Source organism: Anomaloglossus baeobatrachus, chromosome 1 (genome assembly GCF_048569485.1).
Source record: "Anomaloglossus baeobatrachus isolate aAnoBae1 chromosome 1, aAnoBae1.hap1, whole genome shotgun sequence".
Taxonomy (NCBI): Eukaryota; Metazoa; Chordata; class Amphibia; order Anura; family Aromobatidae; genus Anomaloglossus; species Anomaloglossus baeobatrachus.
Genome location: NC_134353.1, coordinates 773808176 through 773834807, shown reverse-complemented (window position 1 = coordinate 773834807; position 26632 = coordinate 773808176). Strand labels below are relative to the sequence as shown.

Genomic DNA, 26632 nt, shown 5'->3' with positions numbered 1-26632 from the left:
GCTAGTTCTTCATCTATTAATCTACAAGGGATCAGAAAGTTAGTGATACCCACATGGCAGCTGATGACAAGCTCCATGGCTGTGATACATATGATTTGTTGCATTTCATTTCTTGTTGACTTTTTGATGCTGGTACTATGACTAGATAAAGTAGCGGTAAAGCATACATTTGCGCCATACATAACATTTATTATTTTTTTTTAAATATATAACATTTCAATTTATCCATTTTAGACTAATGGTCCCCAATTAACTTTGCATATCACAAAACAGTTTAAAGGCCAGTAAGACTCTTTAAGCATGATTGCAATAAATCTTTAAAGAGAACCTGTCACATTCAGAAACACTGACTGCAGACATTGGGGTAATTTACAGGTAAATGACATTAAAATCCAATTTAGTCGACTAACTGGAGCGGTGGCTGCAGGGAGAAAATTATGTTTTATTCTTGCTGCAGCCTCTTGCTTGAAGTGATTAGCTTGGTTCAGGGATAGGTTACAATCACCGCTCACTATGCAGTGAAAGCGTCTCTAATCCCTCCCCAGCACAGGGAGAATAAAATTTCGTTTTCTTCCTATAGCTGCTGCTCCAGTAAAGCTGGCTTAACTGGATTTAAATGCTATGTACCTTTTTGATTAACCCTATCTGCATGAAATTGGTGTTTGTAGATGTGACATATTTGTTTTAATTAGATTTGAAAGCAAGGTATTTCAAGAATCCCCCTCCTGCATTAATGTTTTAGCCATTAGACAATATTCACATGTCAGTGTTTTATAGTCAGAGTATGGACCCTAATTCCTGGATTGACCAAGGGTCTCCTGACTTGAACAAACTGCCTATGTGCCTATGAAGTTGTTAGTTCAGGTATGGAGACCCTCCATTGGTCTGATTATTACAGTCTGTACTCAGATGGTAAAACCTAGACATGTGAATGCAGTCTTGGGACTCATTCTGAACAGCGTATTGTATGTTCCTGTGCTGTTTATTTTTCCAAATGCATATGATACAGACGGTACACTGATCAATGTAAGTCAGAGGTCATTCACATGAACATTTTTACAAATGGACCGATTGATATGCGGATGTTAAATCGGATGTATGGATTGCAATGAGGATGAAAAATTATCATCATTATTTTTTTTGGATATAAAAATTGTTCATACAATCTTCTGAACCCGATATTGCCAGGATTGGGGGACAATCAAATGTGTCAGAAGACTTTGAGTTTCCCCTGACATATGTTGTCGGGTGAGAGAAGGATCCAGCACATCGGGTGTCCGTCTGCCGATTCTTTTGTTCTCTACGAGAGGAGTCTGGAAGCGGTTCTCCTCGGCTGAGCACCCCTATATGGGGACCCCGGAGAGATGGCCGATTGACGGGCATCTGTTGTGTGTTTTCAGAATAATTTGTCATATGAAATATTATCCAGGTGGTATTACAAATCCCATTCTTTTTTTTTTTTTATTATTATTATATACTGCAGATGTGTCCACCTTTTCTGGTTTCTTGAATTTGATAAAGACTAAAATATCTCATGCTACAAGTGTGATACAATATCCCGGCATGCTTGTGAATTCTAGTCACATACTTTGTGCCACGTGGCCACTTTGTATCACAACACCATTTTTCTAAAGTTAGTGTTCTCACACCCTATGTCAGAATATGTTAAGGAAAACCTAACCTGTATCATCTCATCTTTTATGATCCTATACCCATGAATTGATGTATAAATGTCATTGTTGAGCATTATCGGACGTCTGATCACTTACTCGATCCTATTTATATCATCTGAAGCATGTAAGCCCTCTGCTCTCTTTCTAGGTGATGAGCATGGTGTCTGGGTTTGCCCCACTTATTACCGCAGGAATATTCTCCGCCACCCTATCATCCGCACTCGCCTCATTAGTGAGTGCACCAAAAGTTTTCCAGGTGAGATCTCTCTACAGCCGACATGTTTTTACTTGTACTTTGTCCTCTGTGGTTGCTCAGGTTGTAAGCATTGCTTTGTACATGCAGATTATTCCTCTTCCTAAATGGAGTCTTTATTTTCTCCCAAGGCCCTATGCAAGGACAATATTTATCCTGGTCTTCAGATGTTTGCTAAAGGATATGGCAAAAACAACGAGCCACTTCGGGGATATCTGCTCACTTTCTTAATTGCTTTGGGATTCATATTAATTGGTTGGTGTGTTTTTTGTTCTTTCTTTTTGGGTCTGTGGGGGTTGTTTTTTAGTTTTTTTTAGCAAGATTATGATAGCTATGTATATAAAGGAAAATATTGCTTTAGTTTGACACCCTTTATAAATGATGGCACTGGCAGCCACTGTGCTCCATATGGCAACTGAAATTATGACAAATGTAGCCCGAAATATTATCGGACTCCTTTAGGCTATATGCCCACGTAGCGTATTTGCATGCAGTTACGCTGCGATCTGCACTGCAGCATAACTGCATGCATCCTGCGTCCCCAGCACAATCTATGAAGATTGTGCCTAATCCATGCCCACGTGACGTATTAGAACGCAGCGCTTCGGCTACTGCCAAATCGCTGCGTTCTAAAAAGCAACATGTCACTTCTTTCATGCGCTTTGGATGCAGGTCCCGCTCTGTCTATAGGAGAGGCTGCATCCAGAGCGCATGAAATCGGCTTTTCATTATGGACTGTTTCTGCAGCGATTTGAAGCGCACGTGTGCTGTTCAGATCGCTGCAGAAATTTCTTCAGGGACAGAACGCAACGTGGGCACATAGCATTTCTTTGTAAGAGCTGCAGTCGGTCTACAGAGTAGAGTAAGGGCGGCTTTGCACGTTGCGACATCGCACGTGCGATGTCGGTGGGATCAAATCGAAAGTGATGCACATCCGGCGTCACTTTCGACATCGTACTGTGTAAATGCTAGATGATACGATGAACGAGCGCAAAAACAATGTTATCGTATCATCGTTGCATTCACCGACATTTCCATAATGCCGGTGCCGCGACAGGTATGATGTTGTTCCTCGTTCCTGCGGCAGCACACATCGCTGTGTGTGAAGCCGCAAGAGCGAGGAACATCACCTTACCTGCCGCCAGCGGCTATACGGAAGGAAGCAGGTGGGCGGGATGATTACATCCTGCTCATCTCCGCCCCTCCGCCGCTATTGGCCGCCTGCCGTGTGACGTCGCTATGACGCCGCACGACCCTCCCCCTTAGGAAGGAGGCGGGTCGCCGGCCAGAGCGACGGTCGCAGGGCAGGTGAGTGCATGTGAAGCTGGCGTAGCGATAATTTTCGCTACGCCAGCTATCACAAGATATCGTACCTGGGGCGGGGACTATCGCGTGCGACATCGCAGCATCTGCTTGCGATGTCGCAACGTGCAAAGCCCGCCTAAGTATTACCATTGGTCTTTTGCAGCCTTTAAAACGTGCAGTGATGGCAGTAAAAACCCTGCATATATTAAGTGTTTTTGTTGTTATTTTGGTGCGTTTTTTGGGGGGTTTTTGCATTCATTTGAATGGATAAGGAAACAGGGGAAAAAACACTCTAAGGCTATGTTCACACATGGCATTTTTGCTCAGGTTTTTTTTGTGTAGCAAAAGTTCATCTTTTGCCAGGAAATAGCCTGCAGTTTTGTTGCGGTTTTGCACTTCCTCATTGATTTGTAAGGATGAAAAACTGTGTCAACAACGGTGAAAAGGATTGACATGCTTGTTTTTTCAAAAATGGAGCACAAACTGAGGTGGTTGACAAAACGGTCAGAGAAAAAAATGCAGGTGTTTTGTGTGTGCATGAGATTTCAGGAATCTCATAGATTTTGCTGGGACTGCAAAGACAGCAGTTTTATTAGCATGGATCTGCATAAAACCGAGGCAAAAAACACACCAAAAATGCCATGTATGAGCATACCCTATGACTTGACATGCAGCTAAAGCAAAAAAAGTGAAGAAAATTGGAAAATAGAAAATGGTTCTAAAATTATGATTTTTTTTTTTCCTGTTTTATGGAATCTTCAACTTTTTGTAAAATAAGTGACAGCTTTAGTTTTACAGCGATAGTGAAAATATTAGACGCTAAGGCCATGTGCACATGTTGAGTATTTGGTGAGTTCTTTGCCTCAGTATTTGTAAGGCAAAAAATCTCACCAGATACTCAGCGTGTCCACATGGTCTTAATATCTCACAGTATAGTATTTGGTGTTTTTTTTTTTTGTTTGTTTGGTTTTTTTTTTTTAACCTAAGCATTTGTAAAACCAGGAGTGGTAAATAAATACAGAAGTGGTGCCGTGTTTCTATTGTACCTTTCTTCTGATTGTTCCACTCCTGGTTTGGGCTACAAATACTGAGGTAAAAAGTCACCAAATGCTCTGAATTTTAAGGCCATGTGTACACACTGAGTATTTCAGTTTTCTTTTACGTTCCTTTGGGAGACCCATACCATGGGTGTTTAGCTTCTGCCTCCGGAGGACACACAAAGTACTACACTTAAAAGTGTAGCTCCTCCCTCTGAGCTTATACACCCCCTGGTAGCCAGTCCTAGCCAGTTTATTGCTTTGTGTCAGGAGGCATACATCCACACATGCATTCTCATCTGATTTGTTTGACTTTTGGAAAGAGTTTGAAGAAAAGCGGGTCCATGTCTGGACTCCCGGCATGTCCCTTCTCACCCCACTGTGTCGGCGGTGTTGTTAAGGTTGATTTACAAGGCTGCAGCCTTACATGCCGTGCTCCTTCACCATCCCTTCTGGGCTCTGGCTTGAAGTGGGAGCCAGCACGGTCTCCATGCCTGGCAGGAGTCCGGTCTCCATCCACAGCCCCTTGAGGATTCTGTTGGACCGGAGCACTCATCCCCAGGGACATGGCCCTGAGTCTCAGCAGCTAAGTACCTGAGACGTTTATGTTGGGGGTCCCGGTTCTTTATTGTAAGGGGAGAGTATGCTGTATGTGATTGTTTTAACTTTTCCGGCGTATTCTCTAGCTTTTGCCTGAGAACCGCGCCGATGGTGCCTGCTTGTCGGCCTCGCCGCTTAAATTTAGGCCCCGGCTTCGCCGGAGGCCTAGTTTCATTTTCCTGCCCTCGCATGTCACTCATGCAGAGGGACAGGTTCGGCCCCTCCCGGCGGCCGTTCTACATAAGGGAGGGACACTCCCCACTGCTGGGGCGTCCCTCCTTCCCTGCAGGTCTCTATAGCCATCCAGTTCCCGCTCTTTTATAGGAACGCCCCCTAGTCATTTCTCAGGCTGAGTTCACTCTGCTCTGGGACATCCTGCATTCTGCATCTCTGCTGAGGTGCTACGACTGGGGGACCGGGCTTCGGGATCTGGAGGGCACACAACACCGCGCTCAGCGGTCTGGTAAGCCACAGCCGGTCTCCGGTTGTGGACCTCTGTATACCAGCAGCATGTCTCACACAAGGAGCAAGGCCCAGTGGTCTCTCAGGCTGCTGCTGCACCTGTGATTGAACCCCCGGCCTGGGTAGAGTCCTTTTTCTAGGTCCATATCCCAGTCATTTGCTGAGTCCATGGGACTTTTGTCCAGGACTTTGATGAATATGCATCAGCCCCCCTCACAGGGTGCCTCTAATACTCTTGACAGAGGACTCCTATCCTCTGACCTCCGTCCATCAGAGCTCACGGAGGATTCATCATCTGATCCCAGACCCCGTCCTTCTAAGAGAAGGCGCAGGGTTTCCTCCCCCTCCCCATCCCACTGCTCTGTCTCAAGAGCTGACTCTCAAGATGAGGAGGATGCCCTCACTGGGGGCTCGGAGGCTATGTATCCCATCGATTTCTCTGAGGGTGACTCAGATCTTAGTGATTTGATTGCTTCTATTAATTCTGTGCTGGATCTCAATCCGCCAGTGTCAGAGGAGCAACTCTCTTTGGCAGAAAAAGATCAGTTTACCTCGCCTAAGAGAGTGAAGAGTGTGTTCTTTAACCGCTCCAGTTTTCAGACCGCTGTGACCAAACCCAGGGCCTGCCCTGACCAACGCTTTCCAAAGCGTGGTTCTGATGACCGGTTTCCATTTCTACCTGAGGTGGTCAAGGAGTGGTCTCACTCCCCAAAGGTAGACCCTCCGGTGTCTAGGCTCTCAGCCCGGACCGTTGTGTCGGTGGCTGACGGCACCTCCCTTAAGGATTCCACTGACCGTCAGATTGACCTTCTGGCCAAATCTGTGTATGAAGCTGCGGGGGCCGAGTTTTCCCCGTCTTTTGCAGCAGTGTGGGCTCTCAAAGCCATCTCTGCTTCTCTAGAGGAGATGCATTCCCTCACCAAGGAATCTATGCCTGAGATGGTTACCTTAACTGCTCAGGCTTCAGCCTTTTCATCTTATGCCATGTCTGCCATGCTAGAGGCTGCTCACCGCACTGCGGTGGCTTCAGCTAATTCTCTTGTTATCCGCAGGATTTTGTGGCTTCGAGAGTGGAAGGCAGATGCTTCTTCCAAGAAGTTTCTTGCTGGGCTCCCTTTTGCTTGTTCACGGCTGTTTGGTGAACAGCTGGATGAAATCATTAAAGAAGCTACTGGCTGGAAGAGTACTTCCATGCCACAAACCAAGACCAGGATACCCGCCCAGGGTAGGAATCAATCGAGGTTTCGTTCCTTTCGTTCCTCCAACTGGTCATCCTCTAAGCCTTCCGCCTCGTCCGCTAACTCAGCCAAGGATCAGAAATCCAACTGGCGCCCAAAAGCGCGTCCGCAGAAGACCGCAGGAGGACCAGAGCTGTCGGTGCCTCTTGGGCTTTTAGGCACCAGGCTACAGCTCAACAAGTCTGTCAGGCTGCCACTTGGACTAGCCTGCATACCTTTTCGGAGCACTACCAAGTGCATGCTCATGCTTCTACAGATGCGAGCTTGGGCAGACGCATCCTTCAGGCGGCTGTCGCCCATTTGTGAAGTTAGGCTCCGCCTACTTCTTAGTTTTTCTGTTTATTCCCACCCAGGGACAGCTTTGGAACGTCCCATGGTATGGGTCTCCCAAAGGAATGATAAAGAAAAAGAGAATTTTGTTACTTACCGTAAATTCTTTTTCTTATAGTTTCGTATTGGGAGACCCAGCTCCCTCCCTGTTGCCTGTTGGCAATTTTCTTGTTCCATGTGTTATCACCGGCTGTTGTCGTGGACAGAGTCTCCGGTTGTTCCGGTTCTTACTCGGTTCTACTTGTGGTTGGCTATTCTCCTTCAGCTTTTGCACTAAACTTGCTAGGACTGGCTACCAGGGGGTGTATAAGCTCAGAGGGAGGAGCTACACTTTTAAGTGTAGTACTTTGTGTGTCCTCCGGAGGCAGAAGCTAAACACCCATGGTATGGGTCTCCCAATACTGAACTATAAGAAAAAGAATTTACGGTAAGTAACGAAATTCTTTTTTTTTACCTCAGTATTTGTAAGCCAAAACCAGGAGTGGGTAAAAAAAAATACAGAAGTGGTGCCCCGTGGGGGACACAAATACAGAAGTGGTGCCCCGTGGGGGACACAAATACAGAAGTCGTGCCCCGTGGGGGACACAAATACAGAAGTGGTGTCTCCCGTGGGGGACACAAATACAGAAGTGGTGTCTCCCGTGGGGGACACAAATACAGAAGTGGTGTCTCCCGTGGGGGACACAAATACAGAAGTGGTGTCTCCCGTGGGGGACACAAATACAGAAGTGGTGTCTCCCGTGGGGGACACAAATACAGAAGTGGTGCCCCGTGGGGGACACAAATACAGAAGTGGTGTCTCCCGTGGGGGACACAAATACAGAAGTGGTGTCTCCCGTGGGGGACACAAATACAGAAGTGGTGTCTCCCGTGGGGGACACAAATACAGAAGTGGTGTCTCCCGTGGGGGACACAAATACAGAAGTGGTGCCCCGTGGGGGACACAAATACAGAAGTGGTGCCCCGTGGGGGACATATGCAGCGATCATTAGAGGCATTACAGGTAGTCTATAAATGAAACTATGAAAATAATGTTTTGTGCGACTCTTACATCTGCATTATGAAGTGTTTGCTGCTTTTGTCTTTCAGCTGAACTGAATCTTATTGCTCCCATCATTTCAAACTTCTTTCTGGCATCGTATGCCTTAATAAACTTCTCAGTGTTTCACGCTTCACTTGCAAAGTCTCCGGGTAAGACTCTTTTGTACTTCCATACATGAATATATACACAAGTGAGAAAATTAGATAGGCGCTTTTTATCAAATGAGCTATGAAAGAGGGAAACATATAGTAAAACATTTTGTGAAACAACCAAAACAAGCACATATCAGACAAAAAAAAAAATAGAATTTTGTATATAAAATATATGGAGCCACCAAAAGATTAATAAGTGGTCAATATACCCAGTAAGAAAAGCGGCTAAAAAGTGTTGCAGGCAAACCAGACATATGGTACAAAGAAAAGTGATTACTATATTTAGTTTATATTTATTATGTCATTATTTATCACTTTCCTTTTTTTTTTTTTTTCCATTTATTGGCAGGTTGGCGTCCAGCCTTCAGATACTACAACATGTGGGTGTCCCTTATTGGAGCCCTCCTTTGCTGTGGAGTGATGTTTGTTATTAACTGGCAGGCTGCTCTATTAACATATGTCATAGTCATTGGGCTGTATATATACGTAACCTACAAGAAGCCTGGTAAGTGATAGACCATATATTCATCATTGAGACTAGTTATTCTTACTTTATTACCCTGAAGTGTAAGAGCATTAGCTCTCCTCGTGAAGGAAGAAAACTATTTGTTAGACATTGACTTCCACAAGAGATATATAGGTGGCACAAGAGACGTTTTTCATCTTTCTGGAGAAGACCTAGTTTGTTTGTGTTCCAAGGAGCATTTTCTATCAGACAGTTGGATCTTGGTGAAGAAAACCTGTTCTTTCCCTTCATAATCTTAGTAACTAAAGGGCGCTTTACACGCTACAATGTATCTTACGATGTGTCGGCGTGGTCACGTCGTAAGTGACGCACATCCGGCATCGTAAGTTACATTGTAGCATGGAACCGCTACGTGCGATTGCGATTGAATGGCAAAACGTTCATCGCATGCACGTCGTTCAATTCCTAAAAATTGAACTTCAGGTTGTTCATCGTACCCGGGGTAGCACACATCGCAGTGTGTGACACCCCGGGAACGATGAACAGATTTTACCTACGTCCTGCGGCTCCTGCTGGCAATGCAGAAGGAAGGAGGTGGGCGGGGTGTTACGTCCCGCTCATCTCCGCCCCTCCGCTTCTATTGGCCAGCTGCCGCGTGACGTAGATGTGTCGCCTTACGTCCCTCCTACTCCAGGAAGTGGATGTTCGCCGCCCACATCGAGGTCGTATGGACGGGTAAGTACGTGTGACGGGGGGTTATTCGTTTGTGCGACACGTTCAACAAATTGAACGTGCCACACGTACAATGGGGGCAGGTACGATCGCATACAATATCGTATGCTGGATCGTATGGTGTAAAGCAGGCTTAAGGCTGTGTGCGCACTTTGCGTCGAGGTAGTTGCAGTTGAAAACGCATCCTCTGGCAAAAATGGTATTTGCCAAAGTTGCTTTTGACCACGAAAATGCGATAAATACGCGTGCGTATTTACCACGTTTTAGCTGCGTTTTTAGCGCTTTTTACATGCTTTTCCATTGCTTAAAGACAGATGCGTTTTGATTACAAACACACTACTAAATAAAGTTTTAACATACAAATACTTTGAAAAAAGGACAAAAAAATGAAAACAAATATAATTTTATAAATCATAACGAAAATAGTTTTAATTAATTATAATTATAGCGGTTTTATACTATTTATGGCTAAAATAGCCATTAATTAATATTTTTCATTAGTTTAATAGTCCGACAATGTGTGTGTGTGTGTGTAAAGGGACATATCATTCCATTATTTTGATGTCCTAAACGCATGTTTTCTGCAGCTAAAAATCAGGTTAAACGCTGGAATTTTAATGTTTCTTGCTTTTTGCCATTTCTCATTGACTTCAATGTTAGCAAAACGCAGCCCAAATGGCAAAAGCAATTGACATGCTGCTTCTTTGAACGCAGAGTTTTTGCCCAAAATTATGCAAATTAAACGCAGCGTTTTGAACAGCAAAGTGCGGACAGGAAATCCCTATTTTCCATAGACTTTGCTGTAAAATCAAAACACATGCATTTTGGCATGGAAACGCAGGCAAAAACGCAAAGTGCGCACATAGCCTAAATGTGTTCTCCGTAATGGCCGCATTAAACACTGCTACATTGAATTCACTTTCCTCTTTCCCTCTCAGAATACTTTTAATGCACCGCATATTAACCCCTGTGTTGGCTTTAAGTCCATTGAAATGATACAAAATTTGGGCTTTTCTTTGGGCACAATAGCATTGCAATGGTTTCCCTCCTACAGATGGAATTGAGGAAGGCTATGAATGAGGTTCTGTGAATAGTCGCAGCCACATTGACCCTAAGCTTTTGGAAGAAGCATTTTTGTGGGTGGATTAGTTAAGATCTGATTTCTAATGGGCTAAACTAAGCAGCGGCTTTAACTCCAAGGTCGCAGTGGTCCGTGTTGAGTTGTGAAATGATTTGTACAGAATCACACCCATCTGCTATTTTCATCTATGGAAAATATGCGATCTTATCAGACACTTCCCTCCATATAGATATTATTATTACAGAATTAATGGATTTATGTATTGGACCAAAGGGCAGGTTATTGGTTTGTAATATTTTGACTCTTGGTTTGGCAGTAGCTGTACTCGGAATATGTACATGTGAATAAAATAATATGCAGCTTGTGCCTGGTAATGAATGTCTCTGTAATGAGAGGAAGGCAGCAGTACATTTCCTAATTGAACACATTTATGGCAAGCATCCTTCCAGCCCTGCGGAATATCACATTGAAGTGTGGTTTACAGGAAGTTCCATTAATTCCTCTTTTTTATCCTGACAGGATTGTTCCTGCAATGTTTTCTTATTCACTAGGGGAAAGAAATTCTAGATACATACTCATGATCGGGAATAAAATGTGACAGACCATAAAAATGTTGTTTCCATATTGACAATGGTTTACAATATTACCATTAAAGCTCTCTCTCTCTTCACATAAATTAGTGACTGGATGGAAATAATTGCATCAAAGGAGTCTCCAAGAATGGGATAAAATGGAGTTTCTGACAGAACTCAAACTGCAGCCTGTCCCAGCCACTTCTCAGGATGGGCTGTAGACCCGAGACCTGTGTTTCAACTGATAAGCGTTGTATCACACGCACCCCATCGGCATCCAAGAGCACGGCTGCGATGTGTGAAGAAATATATTTTAACCCACGTTGTGCTCGGCAAGGAGATCTCCATCATCATTCTCCTTCTACTTCAACCTCCCCTCACACTTTTCCCCAGCTGATGGCACCCAACTGGAAAAAAAAACATTGAGGAGGATGAAGCTAGACATAACCCCTTGTGTGCTCAGCAAAGAAGGGATATATTTCTTCACATATGGCAGAGGGATGTGTGATTCAGCCCTTATCAATGACACACAGGTCTGGAGAGTTGTGTGCCTTCAGTGTGCAGCCTGTATTGACTCATGACTAGGATGAGCTGCAGTTTGAATTATACCAGTGATGCCATTTTATCTTATTCTGGGAGAATCACTTTAAATTTTGGTGGCTTATTGGAAAGGTGTATTGACACAATGTGCAGCAGAATTTTGGTACTAATTTATGCTCCAGATTTATTATCAGCATAGTCAATTATGAGAAGACTTATTTGGTGTACACTGTCAAAAGCCATCCTCCCCAAAAAACCCCACCCCATACACATTCGATCTCGGCCATCTCTCAATTACGCTAGAGCATTCGGCTGAGCACTTCTGTGTTCTCTATGAAATAACCGCTACCAGACTTCTCTGGCAGTGTACTTCCCGGAGAACATAGAGATTGGCAGTTCAAAATCCGAATTCACATCCTTCTTTTCCCTGACCTCTTTTGTCTGGTGTGCCCTTATATATTAGAATGTATGCTGAGCCAGTCATCATCTTGTCTGGCCGATGTTGGTCTAACCTGTATGCTGCCTTAAGAATTAGAGCGTATTGATAAATATGCCCCACTGTTTTTCATGTACCGCTCTAAAGAGTAACTAAACTATTGTGCATGATTTTTTATGTTGTGCATGCACCTAAATTGCCTGCGGATCAATGAGGGACAAAGTCCTGAGACCCCCACCTATTGTGCAGTAGGCCCTGAGAAGCCTGCAGCTCAGCAGACAGGAGCGCACCTACAGCTTGGCGTACGGATTCAATATAAATCATAGGCTTTGCACCTGCGCACCCCTGTCTGCTGAGCTTCAAAGTTCTCTGGGGTCTATTGCACAATCGGTGGTGGTCTCAGGTACAGCAATCCATGTGATCTGCAAGAAATCCAAGAGCCTGGAAGATATGAAAAATCCATCAAAGGTTACTTACTAGAGCTCTGCTTTTAGCCTTTGGAACTGTTTTTGTTTTCTTCCAGAATTTTTTTTTTCCTGTGCCATGCTTCTGAATCAGGCAGTGCAAAAATAAATATTATACCCCCATGTTATCAAATGTTAAAGCTTTATTATTTCTACATCTCTATCTGGTGGTGTTCTGCATAATAACCTGCAATTACATTCTTTTAGATGTTAATTGGGGCTCTTCAACACAAGCTTTGACCTATCTGAATGCACTGCAGCACACCATTCGGCTGTCGGGTGTAGAAGACCACGTGAAAAATTTCAGGTAATTTGGAAGGAACATCTAGTTAGCTACACTGGTCTCTGGAGCAATTTGTCTTCTATTCATCTGAAATACTTTTTGTTCTGTCCTTTTTGATCAATAAATCTCCAATCCGTTAAATGTAAACTACTTATAATGTTAAATGTTAACTGTAAACTACTAAATGTTAAATATAAACTACTTAATAATTTGACAAAAATATTTCTGATGCCTATTTACCCTCTCATCATTATAAGCTGTAGTACGTCACCCGCCCCGGCCTACTACCCTAAAACACCGCTCTTACATCTGTAGTGTGATATGTACTGTATACAGTTTAGGTCATCTGTATACAAGTACTGGGGAGCCATAAGGATTCTACCACTAATAGACTTTGAAGTTTTTGTTATGAAGTTTGTTTGAACCTGTATATTTTTTTTATTAATAATTTTATTTTTCGCACAGTCATTTATGAAAATAGAAGGAATTCATAATTATTATTTTTTTTTTTTTCCCCGTATTCTTTTTCAACAGGCCTCAATGTCTTGTTTTAACTGGTGCTCCCAATTCACGGCCAGCTCTCCTTCACTTAGTGCACGCCTTTACCAAAAATGTTGGTTTGATGATCTGCGGTCATGTGCACATGGTAAGCGATTTCTCAGTCTCTCATTTGTTTTGTAATTTGTACATGTGAAGATATTAAAATAAAGCGGAAAATGTTCAACGGTAAAGCAGATAAAGAATGAATGGTGACTGGTCTGCAAACCATGTCCTATGAGGAACGGTTACAGGATTTTGGATTGTTTAGCTTGCAAAAGAGAAGACTGAGAGGAGACTTAATAGCTGTCTACAAATATCTTAAAGGCTGTCACACTGTAGAGGGATCAGTTTTATTCTCCTTTTCAGAGGGAAAGACTAGAAGCAATGGGATGAAACTGATGGGGAGGAGACACAGATTAGATATTAGAAAAAACTTTTTGACAGTGAGGGTGATCAATGAGTGGAACAGGCTGCCACGAGAGGTTGAGTTCTCCTTCAATTGAAGTCTTTAAAAAGAGGTTTGACCGACATCTGTCTGGGATGATTTAGTGAATCCTGCGTTGAGCAGGGGGTTGGACTAGATGACCCAGGAGGTCCATTCCAACTCTAATATTCTATGATTCTATGAATACAGAAGGTTCCATATACCACTATGAATATGGAATATACCCAAACCGGTCACAATCTGACTCATGTCTATAAATGGAAAAGCAACACTTACCACCTGAATATTACTCCAGTGGGCACAATCTGACCAGAAATGATGACTTGATGACCACCTGCGACCTGAGCGCTGAGGCCACTGATTGTCTGGTAGGTCAGCGGACGGCTTCTAGGAACGTCATCACTTCTAGCCCTATAGAGACCATTAGAAGGACAGCGCTAGAGTATGGGGCAGTTTACTGTGGCTGGTTTTTTTTTTTTTTTTTTATTTTGAAGAATGGTTTCCCACTGGTAAACCCTGATAAGAGGCTTTCCAAGCTGAATACACCTTTAAAACCTTTTGTTTTTGGTGCAGGCTTGTTTTTCAGTCTGAACAGTCTGTACCTTCTTGTGGACTGCATTGGGCATGCTTGTGTCTTGGACACCTTATCTTTTCAATAACCATCTACACAGGCATTTTAGAAATTATAACTTTGCTGTATAATATTTCTCTAGGGTCCTCGAAGACAAGCTATGAAAGAGCTGCTTACAGACCAGGCCAGATATCAGAGGTGGCTGATTAAGAACAAAACCAAAGCCTTCTATTCCCCAGTACATGCAGAAGACTTGCGGGATGGAGCACAGTACCTTATGCAGGTGAAATCTTTATTGTCACATTTTATGACAAAAAGTGACCAGCACCTCTCAACAGAGTAAAGCAAGTGTGAACAGGTGCAAACTGCTATAACTGCATAATATATAAGCAAAAGAATACTGCAGCCTCTGTAAGACCTAAAATATGTGAAAACATTGACTGTGTGAAATTTGTACTGCATTTCTACTATGTAGAATATACTTATAATATGAAGGTACTTGGCCGTTTCATGAGAGCCCATCAGCCACGACAAGGCGAACCTTTCTTTGATGGGATTCTAAATCTAATATTTATCAAATATACCTGGGCTAAAGGCCTACAAATTTTAAAGGGCCGGTAGGATACAGCACTAATTAAAAATAGTCTTGGGGTGATGAGAAGAGCTCAGCCAAATATGAAGGCTATCACCACCACCAGCATTATACTACAGAAACCTGACCAGCACCTCCGAACAGAATAAAGCAAGTGTATTCACACATTTTATGGCTTGTGCACGGTCAATGCTGCAAAAGCCACAAGTTATACTGGTTATACTTAAGTGATGTAGTAGTGAAGACCTTAGAGGTGAAGATGGAAGACTCTTGTACCCAGTCTGTATCTGCACAAGGTGAATTATAGTTTTATTTTACATTTATTCTTATAGGCTGCAGGTTTGGGGAGAATGAGACCAAATACTCTTGTGGTTGGCTTTAAGAATAATTGGATTCAGTCAGATATGAAAGATGTTGAAATCTACATGAACTTATTACAGTAAGTATGGGGAAAATCTGATTATATAATGTATGTAATTTTTAGGCATGGCACTAACCTTCCCCTGCAGTCTCGCTGTATGTTACCTTCGCTCCGGTTCTCTCGTCTTGTGCGTCTCCACTCTTGGCTCTCCATAACCCCCAGTTGTGCATAACTGGGTTTACATTTGAGCTCTTGGCTGTTTCTCCTAATAAAACAAACACAGGAACACTATTTATATGAAGGACACCAGAATTCAGACGCATCTAATCCGACCGGCTGCATGATTACAGGGCATCAGTGTGAGAAAATATTTACTTGCTTTGGATTGCGCTAGAGTTTCTCAACTTTTCCTGAGCCCTTATATATAGCACAATGCTCAGCTTTATTATCAGTCATCTATATTTTGGCTTTTCTTTTTCTGTAGTTGAGTGTAAACATTTTTATACTGCATTTATAATTGAGCTTTTGAAAAAGGCAAAACATTTAAATGACCTAAGTGAATGACAAGAAAAATCTTCACATCTGACCCACCGTTCCTGCTCGGCAGGTTCAGTTCCTGTGATCTACACTCAGACAAATTCCTTAAGACATTTCTATAAGCGAGTTTCTGCCTAAAAGAAGAGTCTAGCCATAGCTGGTACAACCCCTATCTCCTCTCCAGAAATCCAATAGACCTCGTTGGGATCTCTAGTGATCTCTATGTTGTCTCCTATCCTTCGTATAGGTGATTACTTGTATTTTTGGTACAACCCGTCTAAATCTGTTTGAGAGTCATGAGCATGTGGATTTCCGGCTATACTCGCCTGCCCGGCTGTGTCACTGCAATTCTGTATTGTAGTCCGCTAACAGTTCGTCCAATCAGATAAATTAAATTCTTATTTTACAGCTTTTCTTAGTCATGTCAGTAAAGCAGTAAGAAGGCCAATGGTAAAATTATAAGGTCTCCAAAAGATTGCAAGGAAAAGTCAAACAAGTGCATTGTATGTACTGTGCATGTGTTTTAATATGTTTTCCCCCTTTCTTTGCCCTAGTGATGCTTTTGATTTCCAGTATGGCGTAGTTGTGATTCGTATGAGAGAAGGCCTAGATATTTCACATCTTCAAGGCCAAGGTAACTATGCCCAATATATGATTAAACTGAGGATAAATGAAGGGAGTGGGATGCAAGTGTTTTTTGGCTGTTGGTGATATTAGGCTATGTGTGCACGTTGCGTACTGGCCCTGCAGAAATGTCTGCAGCGATTTGAACAGCACACGTGCGCTTCAAATCGCTGCAGAAACAAAAGCCGATTCCATGCGCTCTGCATGTAGCCCCTCCCAGCCCTCCCATAGACAGAGCAGGAACTTCATGCAGAGTGCACGAAAGAAGTGACATGTCACTTCTTAGAACGCGCGCTTCGGGCAGCAGCCGAAGCGCTGCGCTCTAATACGCCACGTGCGCACGTCTCCTGCATAATCTCCATAGATTATGCTGGGGACGCAGGACGCATGCAGTTACGCTGCGGTGCAGATCGCAGCGTAACTGCTTGCAATTACGCAACGTGCGCACATAGCCTAAGATCTCGTTCACAAAACGTTTTTGTGTACATTCATTGTACTTGCTGTCAATAGATCCCTATGTGCACTGAAAACTGAGGCAGTGACCATTGTCTAGCAGTGGCATTTGTTACCCCTTTGGTTATGGTTGCTGCCAATTAAACAGGTTGATTTAGAACAGGCGCTCATCGTTTCCTGCCTTTTGGATTCCTGCTTTTTGGGCGGCTGTCCACTTCTGGTCTGAACTGTGTGCCTCAGCAGCATTGGAGGCGAGCAGGGACACATGCTGACCAGTCTCAATGATCCTGCTCACTTCTGTTGGAAAGCGCTTGTAATCACTGCTGTCCTTGCCTAGGAGACCAGCCACCTCTGATGGTCTGCTGTGGTGGCAGTACCTAAGCAACAAGCCATAAAATAACCCCTATAAAACACATTTGGTGTCCACTTTGAGAGGTTTCCTAACATAGCCATTAAATGTACACCGAAAACGTAATGTGTATAGGGCATGCTTCACAGTTATATGAGGCGTGCAATGACCTCCGGATTAAGTGTTTGTGCTGAAATTCTCTACAGCATATTGGCATACAAGGGTTTATTGTATCCTCTCTGTAAATGGCTGTCTACAATCCTGCTTCCCGTATACCCCACTTATTACACATCACATACAAGTATTTGGGAAGTTTCTTGAATATTTTCAGTAAATCATAGTTGAGAAATAAAAGGAAAAATAAAACCAATGTCATCCCTGTTACAGTTGCGTTTCTGAAATCATGGTCTTGTTTACACTTGTCACTTGCGCTCAGGGTAAAATACAGTGGATGTCTCGTAGCCCATCCCTGGAATATTACACAGTATTTCTGACCTGCTCATATGGATGCTGGAAAGTACTCAAGGGCCCGTCACTTGCTACGATCTATCTAACATGTCGTCGGGGTCACGTCGTTAGTGACGCACATTCGGCATCGTTTGACATATCATAGCGTGTGACAGCTATGAGCGACTGAACGAGCAAAAATACTCACCTTATCGTTCATCGCTGACACATCGCTCATTTTCAAAAAAATCGATCGTCCTTCTGCGCGCCGGTTGTTCATCGTTCCCGAGGCAGCACACATCGCTCCGTGTGACACCCCGGGAACGAGGAACTACAGTTTACCTGTGGCCACCCGCAATGAGGAAGGGAGGAGGTGGGCGGGATGTTACGTCCCGCTCATCTCTGCCCCTCCGCTTCTATTGGGCGGCCGCTGTGTGACGTCTCTGTGACGTCTCTGTGACGCCGAACGTCCTTCCCCCTTCAGGAAGAGGATGTTCGCCGCCCACAGCGAGGTCGTTTGGGAGGTAAGTAGTGGGACAGGGGGTTACCGACTGTGTGCGACACGGGCAACAAATTGCCCGTAACGCACAAACGATGGGGGCGGGTGCGATTGCTCATGCGAACGCACGATAAATCGTAGCGTGTAAAGCGACCTTTAGAGTTATTCCCATCTCCAAGATCCTATCCCAATATCTAGTAGGAATAATAATATAATAATAGCAAATACAGTTAGAAATGTAGTATAGTTCTTCTTAGGCTGCTTTCACACCTCCGGTTTCTGCAATGCGGCACACTCCGGCACTTTGCAGAAAAATCGCAACCGTTTTTTTTTTGCTGCCGGTTGCGTTTTCTCTATCGTTTCATTGGGGGACACAGGACCATGGGTTATGCTGCTGTCACTAGGAGGCTGACACTAAGTAAACATAAAAAAGTTAGCTCCTCCCTAGCAGCATACACCCCGAGCCGGAGGCGGGCTCAGATCAGTTTTTAGCTTAGTGTCGTAGGAGGCTGATGTGGGCCGTCTCGGCCCCCCTCAGCCATGTATGTTTTTGCGCTTTTTTATTTTATTTCGGCGCCGCTCATCGCTCTCATACCTGTCGTCTTCTTCTCTGCAGGTATTCGCTTCACTCATTCTCCGCAGCCCCGTGGGTACCGCTCCCCAGGGTCGCAGGGGCTTGAGACTTCGGGGCCCTCTCCCCCGCCCGTCCCCGTGGTACCACTCCCGGGGGTGCGCGTGTGGGCAGGTTGTTTTGTGGGCACCCCTGATTCGCCCTGAGGTATCACCCCAAAGGGCGTACAGGGGAATACAGCAGGGATGGAACCTCAGCAGCGTTTGTGATAGATGGGGCCCTGTCACGCTGCCTTCTCCTGATAGGGGGCTGTCTACCCCCATCATGATGCCTACTACCCTGCCTTCAGCACGCTCTCCCCCGGAGCCTTCCTGGACGAGCAGCGCTGTTCACAGGCAGGGCCAGGGAGCTCTGCCTGCACCGCATCCATCGCTGAGCCGGCGCCGCCGATTGCAGGTAGGATCCGACTTCCCTGCTCTTTCCCCCGGCCCCCTCCATAAATTTAGTCCCCGGCTTCGGCCTAGTCGCTCCTGCGTCCTAACCACGCCCCCGCTGCATGCTATTGGCCGCCGGTCGTCTCCCTCTGTACCTCCCACTGCTCTGCCTCCTGGCAGATGGTGGGGGCTGTGAATCCTCCAGACTTTTCGCGCCGGAATCCTGCTCCTCCCCCAGCCTCCTCCAGCGTCCCCTCTCCATTTTAGCCTGCCTCTGGTCCCCTGAGGCTGCAGCACGCCGGCGTTCTGAGTTTTCTGGCCAGCTCATTCCTGGACTCCACTTCTGGACTGGTGGGCAGCACGCAGGACCTGGGTAAGCTCTGCTCCTAAGGAGTAGCCCTCACTAGGTAGCATTCTCTGAGTTTAGGGACGAGTTAACCCTCTCCTGTCTCCTTCCTAGCAGCCACCAGGGAGAGTACCTGTGTGCACCATGCCTAAGGCTAAGCCCACCCAATCCAAGCAGGCCCCCTTTGCACTATTTTTTGCATGCTCCTCCTGCAGCTCCAAATTTTCCCAGGGTCAGGACGCCCCACTATGCTCCGTCTGTTCTACAGACGCGCAGCCTCCGCAGGACTCCGCGGCCGACGCTTCTGATACCGCAGACGCCACAGCGCCATATGCTGCAGGGCCCTGCGTCCCGCCCCCCCCCGACTGGCTAGCGTCCCTGTCCCAGTCCGTAGATTCCCTCTCTGAGGCTTCTCGGACCATCGCGCAAGCTCTACGCCTGCTGCCGACGCTCGCCCAGATTCCCGCAGACCCGGCGCAATTGCCCCCGGAGCAGGTGAGCCCCGTTGCAGGGTCCTCCTCTGCTGCTCAGAAACGGACCCGCCGGGTCTCGTCCTCAGACTCTTCCCAGGTTTCACCTTCATCCCCAGGTCCAGACCGTCAGTCCTCCAGGGAGGCTTCTGATTGCTCCGAGGATGATTCCGATGCGGTACCCCTACAGGACTCAGAGCAGGCGGCCGATATTCGGCACATGGTAAATAGCCTGATAGAAGCAGTAAACCAGACCTTGAAGGTACAGGTGGACCCAGTCTCCTCCCAGAGCACCCAGGTCTCCTTTAAGCGGGTGAAGCGGGCCCAGAACACATTCAGCGGACATCCAGAATTCGCTGAGTTACTGCGCAGCCACAGGCAACAGCCGGACAGGGTATTTACCAGCGGTAAGTCCATCGATTTGCATTATCCCTTTCCTGAGGGTCTTCGAAAGGATTGGGCAGGTTCCCCTGTGGTTGACCCCCCAGTCTCCCGCCTGTCTTCTCACACAGTCCTTCCACTCACTAACGGTACGTCTCTCAAAGATCCTACGGACCGTACTATTGACAGGTTGGCCCGTTCCGCCTTCGAGGCAGCGGGCTCATCCCTCTCTCCGGCCTTCGCCTCGGTTTGGGTGGCGAAGGCCCTGATGTCCTGGGCGGACACGCTACGCGGCGGTCTCCGCGCCATTCCTACCAATCCGGACCTGGTTCCCATCGCCTCGCAGATTTCCCTCGCGGGTGAGTACTTGCTCAATGCAGCCCTGGCGTCTGCAAGTTGCGCGACCCAGGCCGCCAGCAACAATGTGGCCATCCGTCGAGCCCTTTGGCTCCGCTCCTGGAACGCGGATGCGGCCTCTAAGAAGTCACTAACTTCCCTGCCCTTCCTAGGGGAGCGTCTCTTCGGAGATAGGCTGGACCAGCTGATCTCCGATGCAACGGGAGGAAAGAGTACATCTCTCCCCCAATTGCGCCCCAAGCGCTTCCAGAATCGGCGCTCCACCGCTCGTTTCCGGTCCTTTCGCAGCTTCAGCTCCAATCCCCAGCCGCGGAAAAGCCGCTCTCCTCCGAGAGACAGGAAGACCCCGTCATTCAAGACCAATCCCGCCTGGCGTTCACGCCCCCGCCAGTCCACGAGATCCTCTTCTGGTTACCGCCGTCGTTCCTCCAAGTGACTCGCGGTCGGCGCGCAACAGCGCCAGACTTGTGGGAGGGCGCCTGTCTCGTTTTCAGCATGTGTGGATCCCCCTGACCGCCGATGCCTGGGTCAGAGAGATCATCACATCAGGCTACAAAATAGAATTCGAGGCAAAGCCACCGAGACGTTTTTTCCTATCTCGCCCTCCCGAGTCTACCGCGCGGGCTCGCGCGTTCTTTCACTCCATAGACTCCCTCCTCCGAACCGGAGTCGTGGTACCAGTCCCTCCCGCAGAGCGTTTCAAGGGGTTCTATTCCAACCTTTTCGTGGTCCCCAAAAAGGACGGCTCTGTCCGTCCCGTCCTCGACCTAAAGCTTCTGAACAGGTCGGTGAGACCTCGGCCGTTTCGAATGGAGTCACTCCGGTCCGTCATCGCGTCCATGGAGGTAGGCGAATTCCTGGCATCGCTGGATATTCAAGACGCCTATCTTCACGTCCCGATAGCCACCTCTCACCAACAGTTCCTCCGTTTTGCGATAGCGGAAGATCACTTCCAGTTCACAGCTCTTCCCTTCGGCCTCGCATCCGCACCCAGGGTCTTTACGAAGATCATGGCTGCTGCCATGTCCGTCCTGCATGCCAGGGGTGTCATGGTCATCCCGTACTTGGACGATATGTTGATAAAGGGCTCTTCTTTCGAGGACTGTCGTCTCGGGGTTCAGGTCACGATCGACACCCTTTCACGGTTAGGGTGGCTGATAAATCGGAAGAAGTCCTCTCTGATCCCGGCCCGTCGGATCACCTTTTTAGGCATGGTATTCGATACCATCCAAGGGCGAGTTTTCCTCACACAGGAGAAGATCTCCTCCCTACAACGAGGACTCCGCGCTCTTCGGCGTCAGCGCCAAGTGTCCATCAGGTTCGGCATGCGAGTCCTCGGTCATATGGTGGCGGCGATGGAAGCGGTACCCTTTGCACAGTTCCATCTCCGGCCACTCCAGCTGGCCTTGCTGAAGAAGTGGGACAGATCTCCCTTTTCTCTGGACCGCAGGTTTCATCTTTCGCCGGAGACCCGCAACTCCCTCCGTTGGTGGCTCAATCAGCGCAACCTCGCATCAGGGAGGTCTTTCCTCCCGCTCCACTGGAAGATAGTGACCACCGACGCCAGTCTCCAGGGCTGGGGAGCAGTGTTTCGACATCACACAGCGCAGGGCCGATGGTCACCGAGAGAGAGTTGTCTCCAGATCAACATTTTGGAGATAAGAGCCATCCGGCTAGCCTTGCAGCAGTTTCGGCACCTAGTACAGGGTTGCCCGGTCAGGATCCAGTCGGACAATGCGACGGCGGTGGCGTACATCAACCACCAAGGCGGCACAAGAAGTGTCGGGGCGATGCGAGAAGTCAAGAAGATTTTGCACTGGGCCGAGTGTCATCACTCCCTGATCTCAGCGGTACACATCCCAGGCGTGGACAATTGGGCGGCGGACTTCCTCAGCAGGGAAGGCCTCGCCTCCGGAGAATGGTCCCTCAACCGGGAAGTCTTCAACCAGATCTGCGACAGATGGGGAGTTCCGGACGTGGACCTAATGGCCTCCCGGTTCAACCGTCAAGTTCCGCACTTTGTAGCGCGGTGCCGCGACCGCTTGGCTTTAGGAGTCGACGCCCTCACCCTGTCATGGAGCCAGTTCAGTCTCCCGTACATCTTCCCTCCGCTCCCTCTAATTCCGAGGGTCCTCAAGAAGATCAAGGCGGAAGGGATACCGGTCATCCTAGTGGCTCCGGACTGGCCCAGGCGAGCATGGTTCGCGGAACTAACTCAGCTCCTCGCAGACGCTCCGTGGCGCCTTCCAGACCGTCCAGATCTCCTGCAGCAGGGGCCTCTCTTCCATCAGAACTCACAGGTCCTAAATTTGACGGCCTGGCCATTGAATCCTGGGTTCTAGCTAAGGCTGGTTTTTCCTCAAGAGTGATTCAGACAATGATTAGGGCCAGGAAGCCATCTTCATCAAAGATTTACCACCGCATGTGGAAAGTTTTCTTCAGGTGGTGTGAAGAGCAGAATATTTCTTCTCCTCTCGCCTTCTCCCTTCCTTCCCTGTTGGCATTCTTGCAGTCAGGCCTAGATGCGGGTCTCTCGCTCGCAACACTAAAGGGCCAGATATCGGCGTTATCAATCCTGTTTCAGAAGCCACTGGCCGCTCGTTCACAGGTTAAGACCTTCATCCAGGGAGTAGCCCACCTGGCACCGCCGTACCGTCGGCCTCTAGAACCGTGGGACCTTAATCTAGTCCTAGGGTCACTTCAGGGCTCCCCATTCGAGCCCTTGCGAGAATCTTCCCTGTCTCACCTGTCTTGGAAGGTGGTGTTTCTTGTTGCCATCACTTCTATTCGCAGGACGTCAGAGCTGGCAGCTCTCTCTTGTCGTTCCCCCTTTTTGATTTTTCACCAGGACAAAGCGGTTCTCCGGCCAGATCCCGCTTTTCTCCCAAAGGTGGTCTCCCCGTTCCATCTTAACGAGGAAATCATCCTTCCATCCTTCTGTCCTGGCCCCTCTCACAGCTTGGAGAGGTCCTTGCACACCCTGGACCTAGTGCGTGCACTTAGAATTTATGTCTCCAGGACCGCGCCGTTCCGTAAGTCAGATGGTCTGTTTGTTCTCCCTTCTGGTCCCAAGAAGGGTGAATCGGCATCCAAGGCCACAATTGCCAGATGGATCCGTTCCGCCATATCAGAGGCCTACCGGATTCGGGACAAGTCTCCGCCGCGGGGGGTAAAGGCGCACTCTACCCGCGCAGTGGGCGCCTCTTGGGCGATTAGGCATCAGGCGTCGGCCGACCAGGTCTGCAAGGCCGCTACCTGGTCTAGCCTGCACACCTTTACTAGGTTCTACCACGTTCACACCCAAGCATCGGCAGATGCTATTTTTGGGAGAAAGGTCTTGCAGGCAGCAGTTGCGCACCTGTAATAGGGTGGCAGCATTCAATTATAGTGCAAGCCCGCCGAGGGAGGTTGTTGTTGTCTGCCTCTGCGGGTTTTTCGGTATTCCCACCCAGGGACTGCTTTTGGACGTCCCATGGTCCTGTGTCCCCCAATGAAACGATGGAGAAAGTAGGATTTTTGTGTACTCACCGTAAAATCTCTTTCTCTGAGTCTTCATTGGGGGACACAGGACCATGGGTTATGCTGCTGTCACTAGGAGGCTGACACTAAGTAAACATAAAAAAGTTAGCTCCTCCCTAGCAGCATACACCCCGAGCCGGAGGTGGGCTCAGATCAGTTGGTGCACAAGCAGTAGGAGGAGTACCAAAATCACCATACATAAACACAAGTTGTAACTAAAACAATGCAGCCGTGCAAACAAGAGGTCTATGAACATAAGACCACTGAAAAAATAGCAGGCAAATGCAATTGAATCAACCAAAAAACCAAGCAGGGTGGGTGCTGTGTCCCCCAATGAAGACTCTGAGAAAGAGATTTTACGGTGAGTACACAAAAATCCTACTTTTTCTGCATAGACTTTAAATAGTGCCGCATTGTGCCGCATGGCCTTGCGTTCCATCCGGTTTTTGCCACATGCGGCAGATTTAGCTGATGCGGCGGCCGGATGGAACGTTGCCTAGCACGTTTTTTCGTGCGGCAAAAAAAAACGCATCGCGCCGCATTCAGCCGATGCGGCGCATTTTTCAATGCATGCCTATGGCGGCCGGATGCGGCGCGATGCGGCAAAAACCGCATCCGGCCGCCGCATGCGGTTTTTGCCACTGCGCATGCTCAGTAGCATGCCGCAAGCGGCAAAAACCGGACGGGCCGCAAGGGAAAAACTTATGCAAAGGATGCGGTGTTTTCACCGCATCCGTTGCATAGCTTGCACAGCCGGATTGAGCCGCAGAGCTCAAGCCAGATGTGTGAAAGCAGCCTAATCTAGCTATGTATCTTACTGCAATGCCCTGCACATTAGGTATTTTAGGTATCCATGGTAATGTCCACTCATATAGTGACAGGTAGTTAGTTGCTCTTGGTCGAAACCATTGAAACCTACGCTGCAATGCCCTGCACATGAGGTAAAAGCCATGGCTCTATCAGGAGAACTATACTACGATTCTAATTGGAGGTATTTGCTAACATTATTATTATTATTATTATTATTAATCTTATTCCTACTACATATTGGGATAGGATCTTGGAGATGGGAATACCCCTTTAATAAACTAATGAGTACAAATGAATCTTTCCACTGACTTGAATGACATGACATGTAAGGACAAGAATATCATGATGCGAATGCCAGAGGAAGGTGTGACAGGACATGCTGTTATAGAAAGGGCTTTCACCCTCACCCCTCTTGTAACAGGCGTTGTATGACGGAAGCGGAGAGGTCCTCGGTACTCGGCTAGGGTGAAGTGGGCTGACAATAACTTTGCTGACCGATAGCACAAATTGTAAATGTTGCCTTCTCTCTCACGAGCAGTGAGGATTTTTAGACAATGGAAGGAATGTATGACGTAGCCCGATATGCATCCACCCTTTCACTGCCACATCTGCTTGTTGTAAACATTCATATCTTGAGGCTTCTGTCCTACTTGTTAATATGAAATTCTCATCCTTTCTAGTCATAGACGCTCTGACATCAGGTATATTGTATCATATTTAAAAGGAACCTGTCACCAGATTTGTGTACCCCAAAGTAACATAATCACAGTAAAGTGCCTATAATAATGATTACCTTTATATTACAGATTTGTCTCGTAATCTGTGAGTTCTTAAGCAAATGAGCATGAAAGTACAGGGGATTGGTCTGCACTTACAGGTCTCCAGCGTGTCTCTCCTCCCGACGCCATCCTACTGCCAGTGATTGACAGGTCACAGTCTTCCCTGCGACCAGATCCTGTAGCTGACCTCTCACGCAGGCGATGTCATTCCGAGGGCAGCACGTACAGATGGATAGACTGGCCCTCGCAATGTTATTAGGTCATTGTAGAAATCTGCTGAGTTTTAGGGTGCCAGTTAATCGTAATTAACAAGAACTACTGGATCTTTAAAAGGGGATTTATTACAAATAGGGAATTTACAATGACATACATAAGGGAAACCTAACGAAGGGAAAAGGGTACAATGAAAGGGGAAAGGTAATGGGAAAGGGTGGTAGAAGATGGGAAGTGGATAGACTGACTAGCTTGGTAGGATACCTTTATATCAGACGCACAATCACACATAGCCCATACAGTGCCCATCCCTGTAACACCTCCACATATTAGTAACATCCAATCAGGTCACAGTCTTTTGAGTTGTCCAGGAACGTGCATTTGGCTGTTGATGTCAATGCTCTCCTGAAGGTGGCTCTCCGAGGTCAATTTGTTAAAGGATTAAGACGAGTCTTGACAAACCTGTGGATCCTGTGGATAGTGTTCTGGTATGTAGAAAAGGTCTTTCATATCACAAAGCCTGAGGACAGATTTACACTCAATTCAGGTTGGAGACCTGATGTCCATCTCCAGTACAATGGCTTGTATTCCACTTGAACAAGGGATTGTTTACCAATATCCATTTTAATAGGCTAGAAACAGAACATTCAATTCATGAATACCACAGG

At 46.9% G+C, this 26632-nt stretch overlaps 1 protein-coding gene across 3 annotated transcripts in view; it reads left to right on the top strand.

The window, feature by feature from the left end:
• SLC12A2 (solute carrier family 12 member 2) overlaps positions 1-26632 on the top strand; it is a 160424-nt gene that overhangs the window by 93516 nt on the left and 40276 nt on the right. For all 3 annotated transcript variants that reach the window (XM_075324695.1, XM_075324704.1, XM_075324687.1), the window contains exons 12-20: positions 1822-1929; positions 2058-2181; positions 7988-8089; positions 8442-8597; positions 12591-12690; positions 13201-13312; positions 14365-14505; positions 15147-15253; positions 16267-16346. In XM_075324695.1, coding sequence (XP_075180810.1) covers positions 1822-1929; positions 2058-2181; positions 7988-8089; positions 8442-8597; positions 12591-12690; positions 13201-13312; positions 14365-14505; positions 15147-15253; positions 16267-16346 — 1030 coding nt within the window. The remainder of the gene's footprint in view (positions 1-1821; positions 1930-2057; positions 2182-7987; positions 8090-8441; positions 8598-12590; positions 12691-13200; positions 13313-14364; positions 14506-15146; positions 15254-16266; positions 16347-26632) is intronic.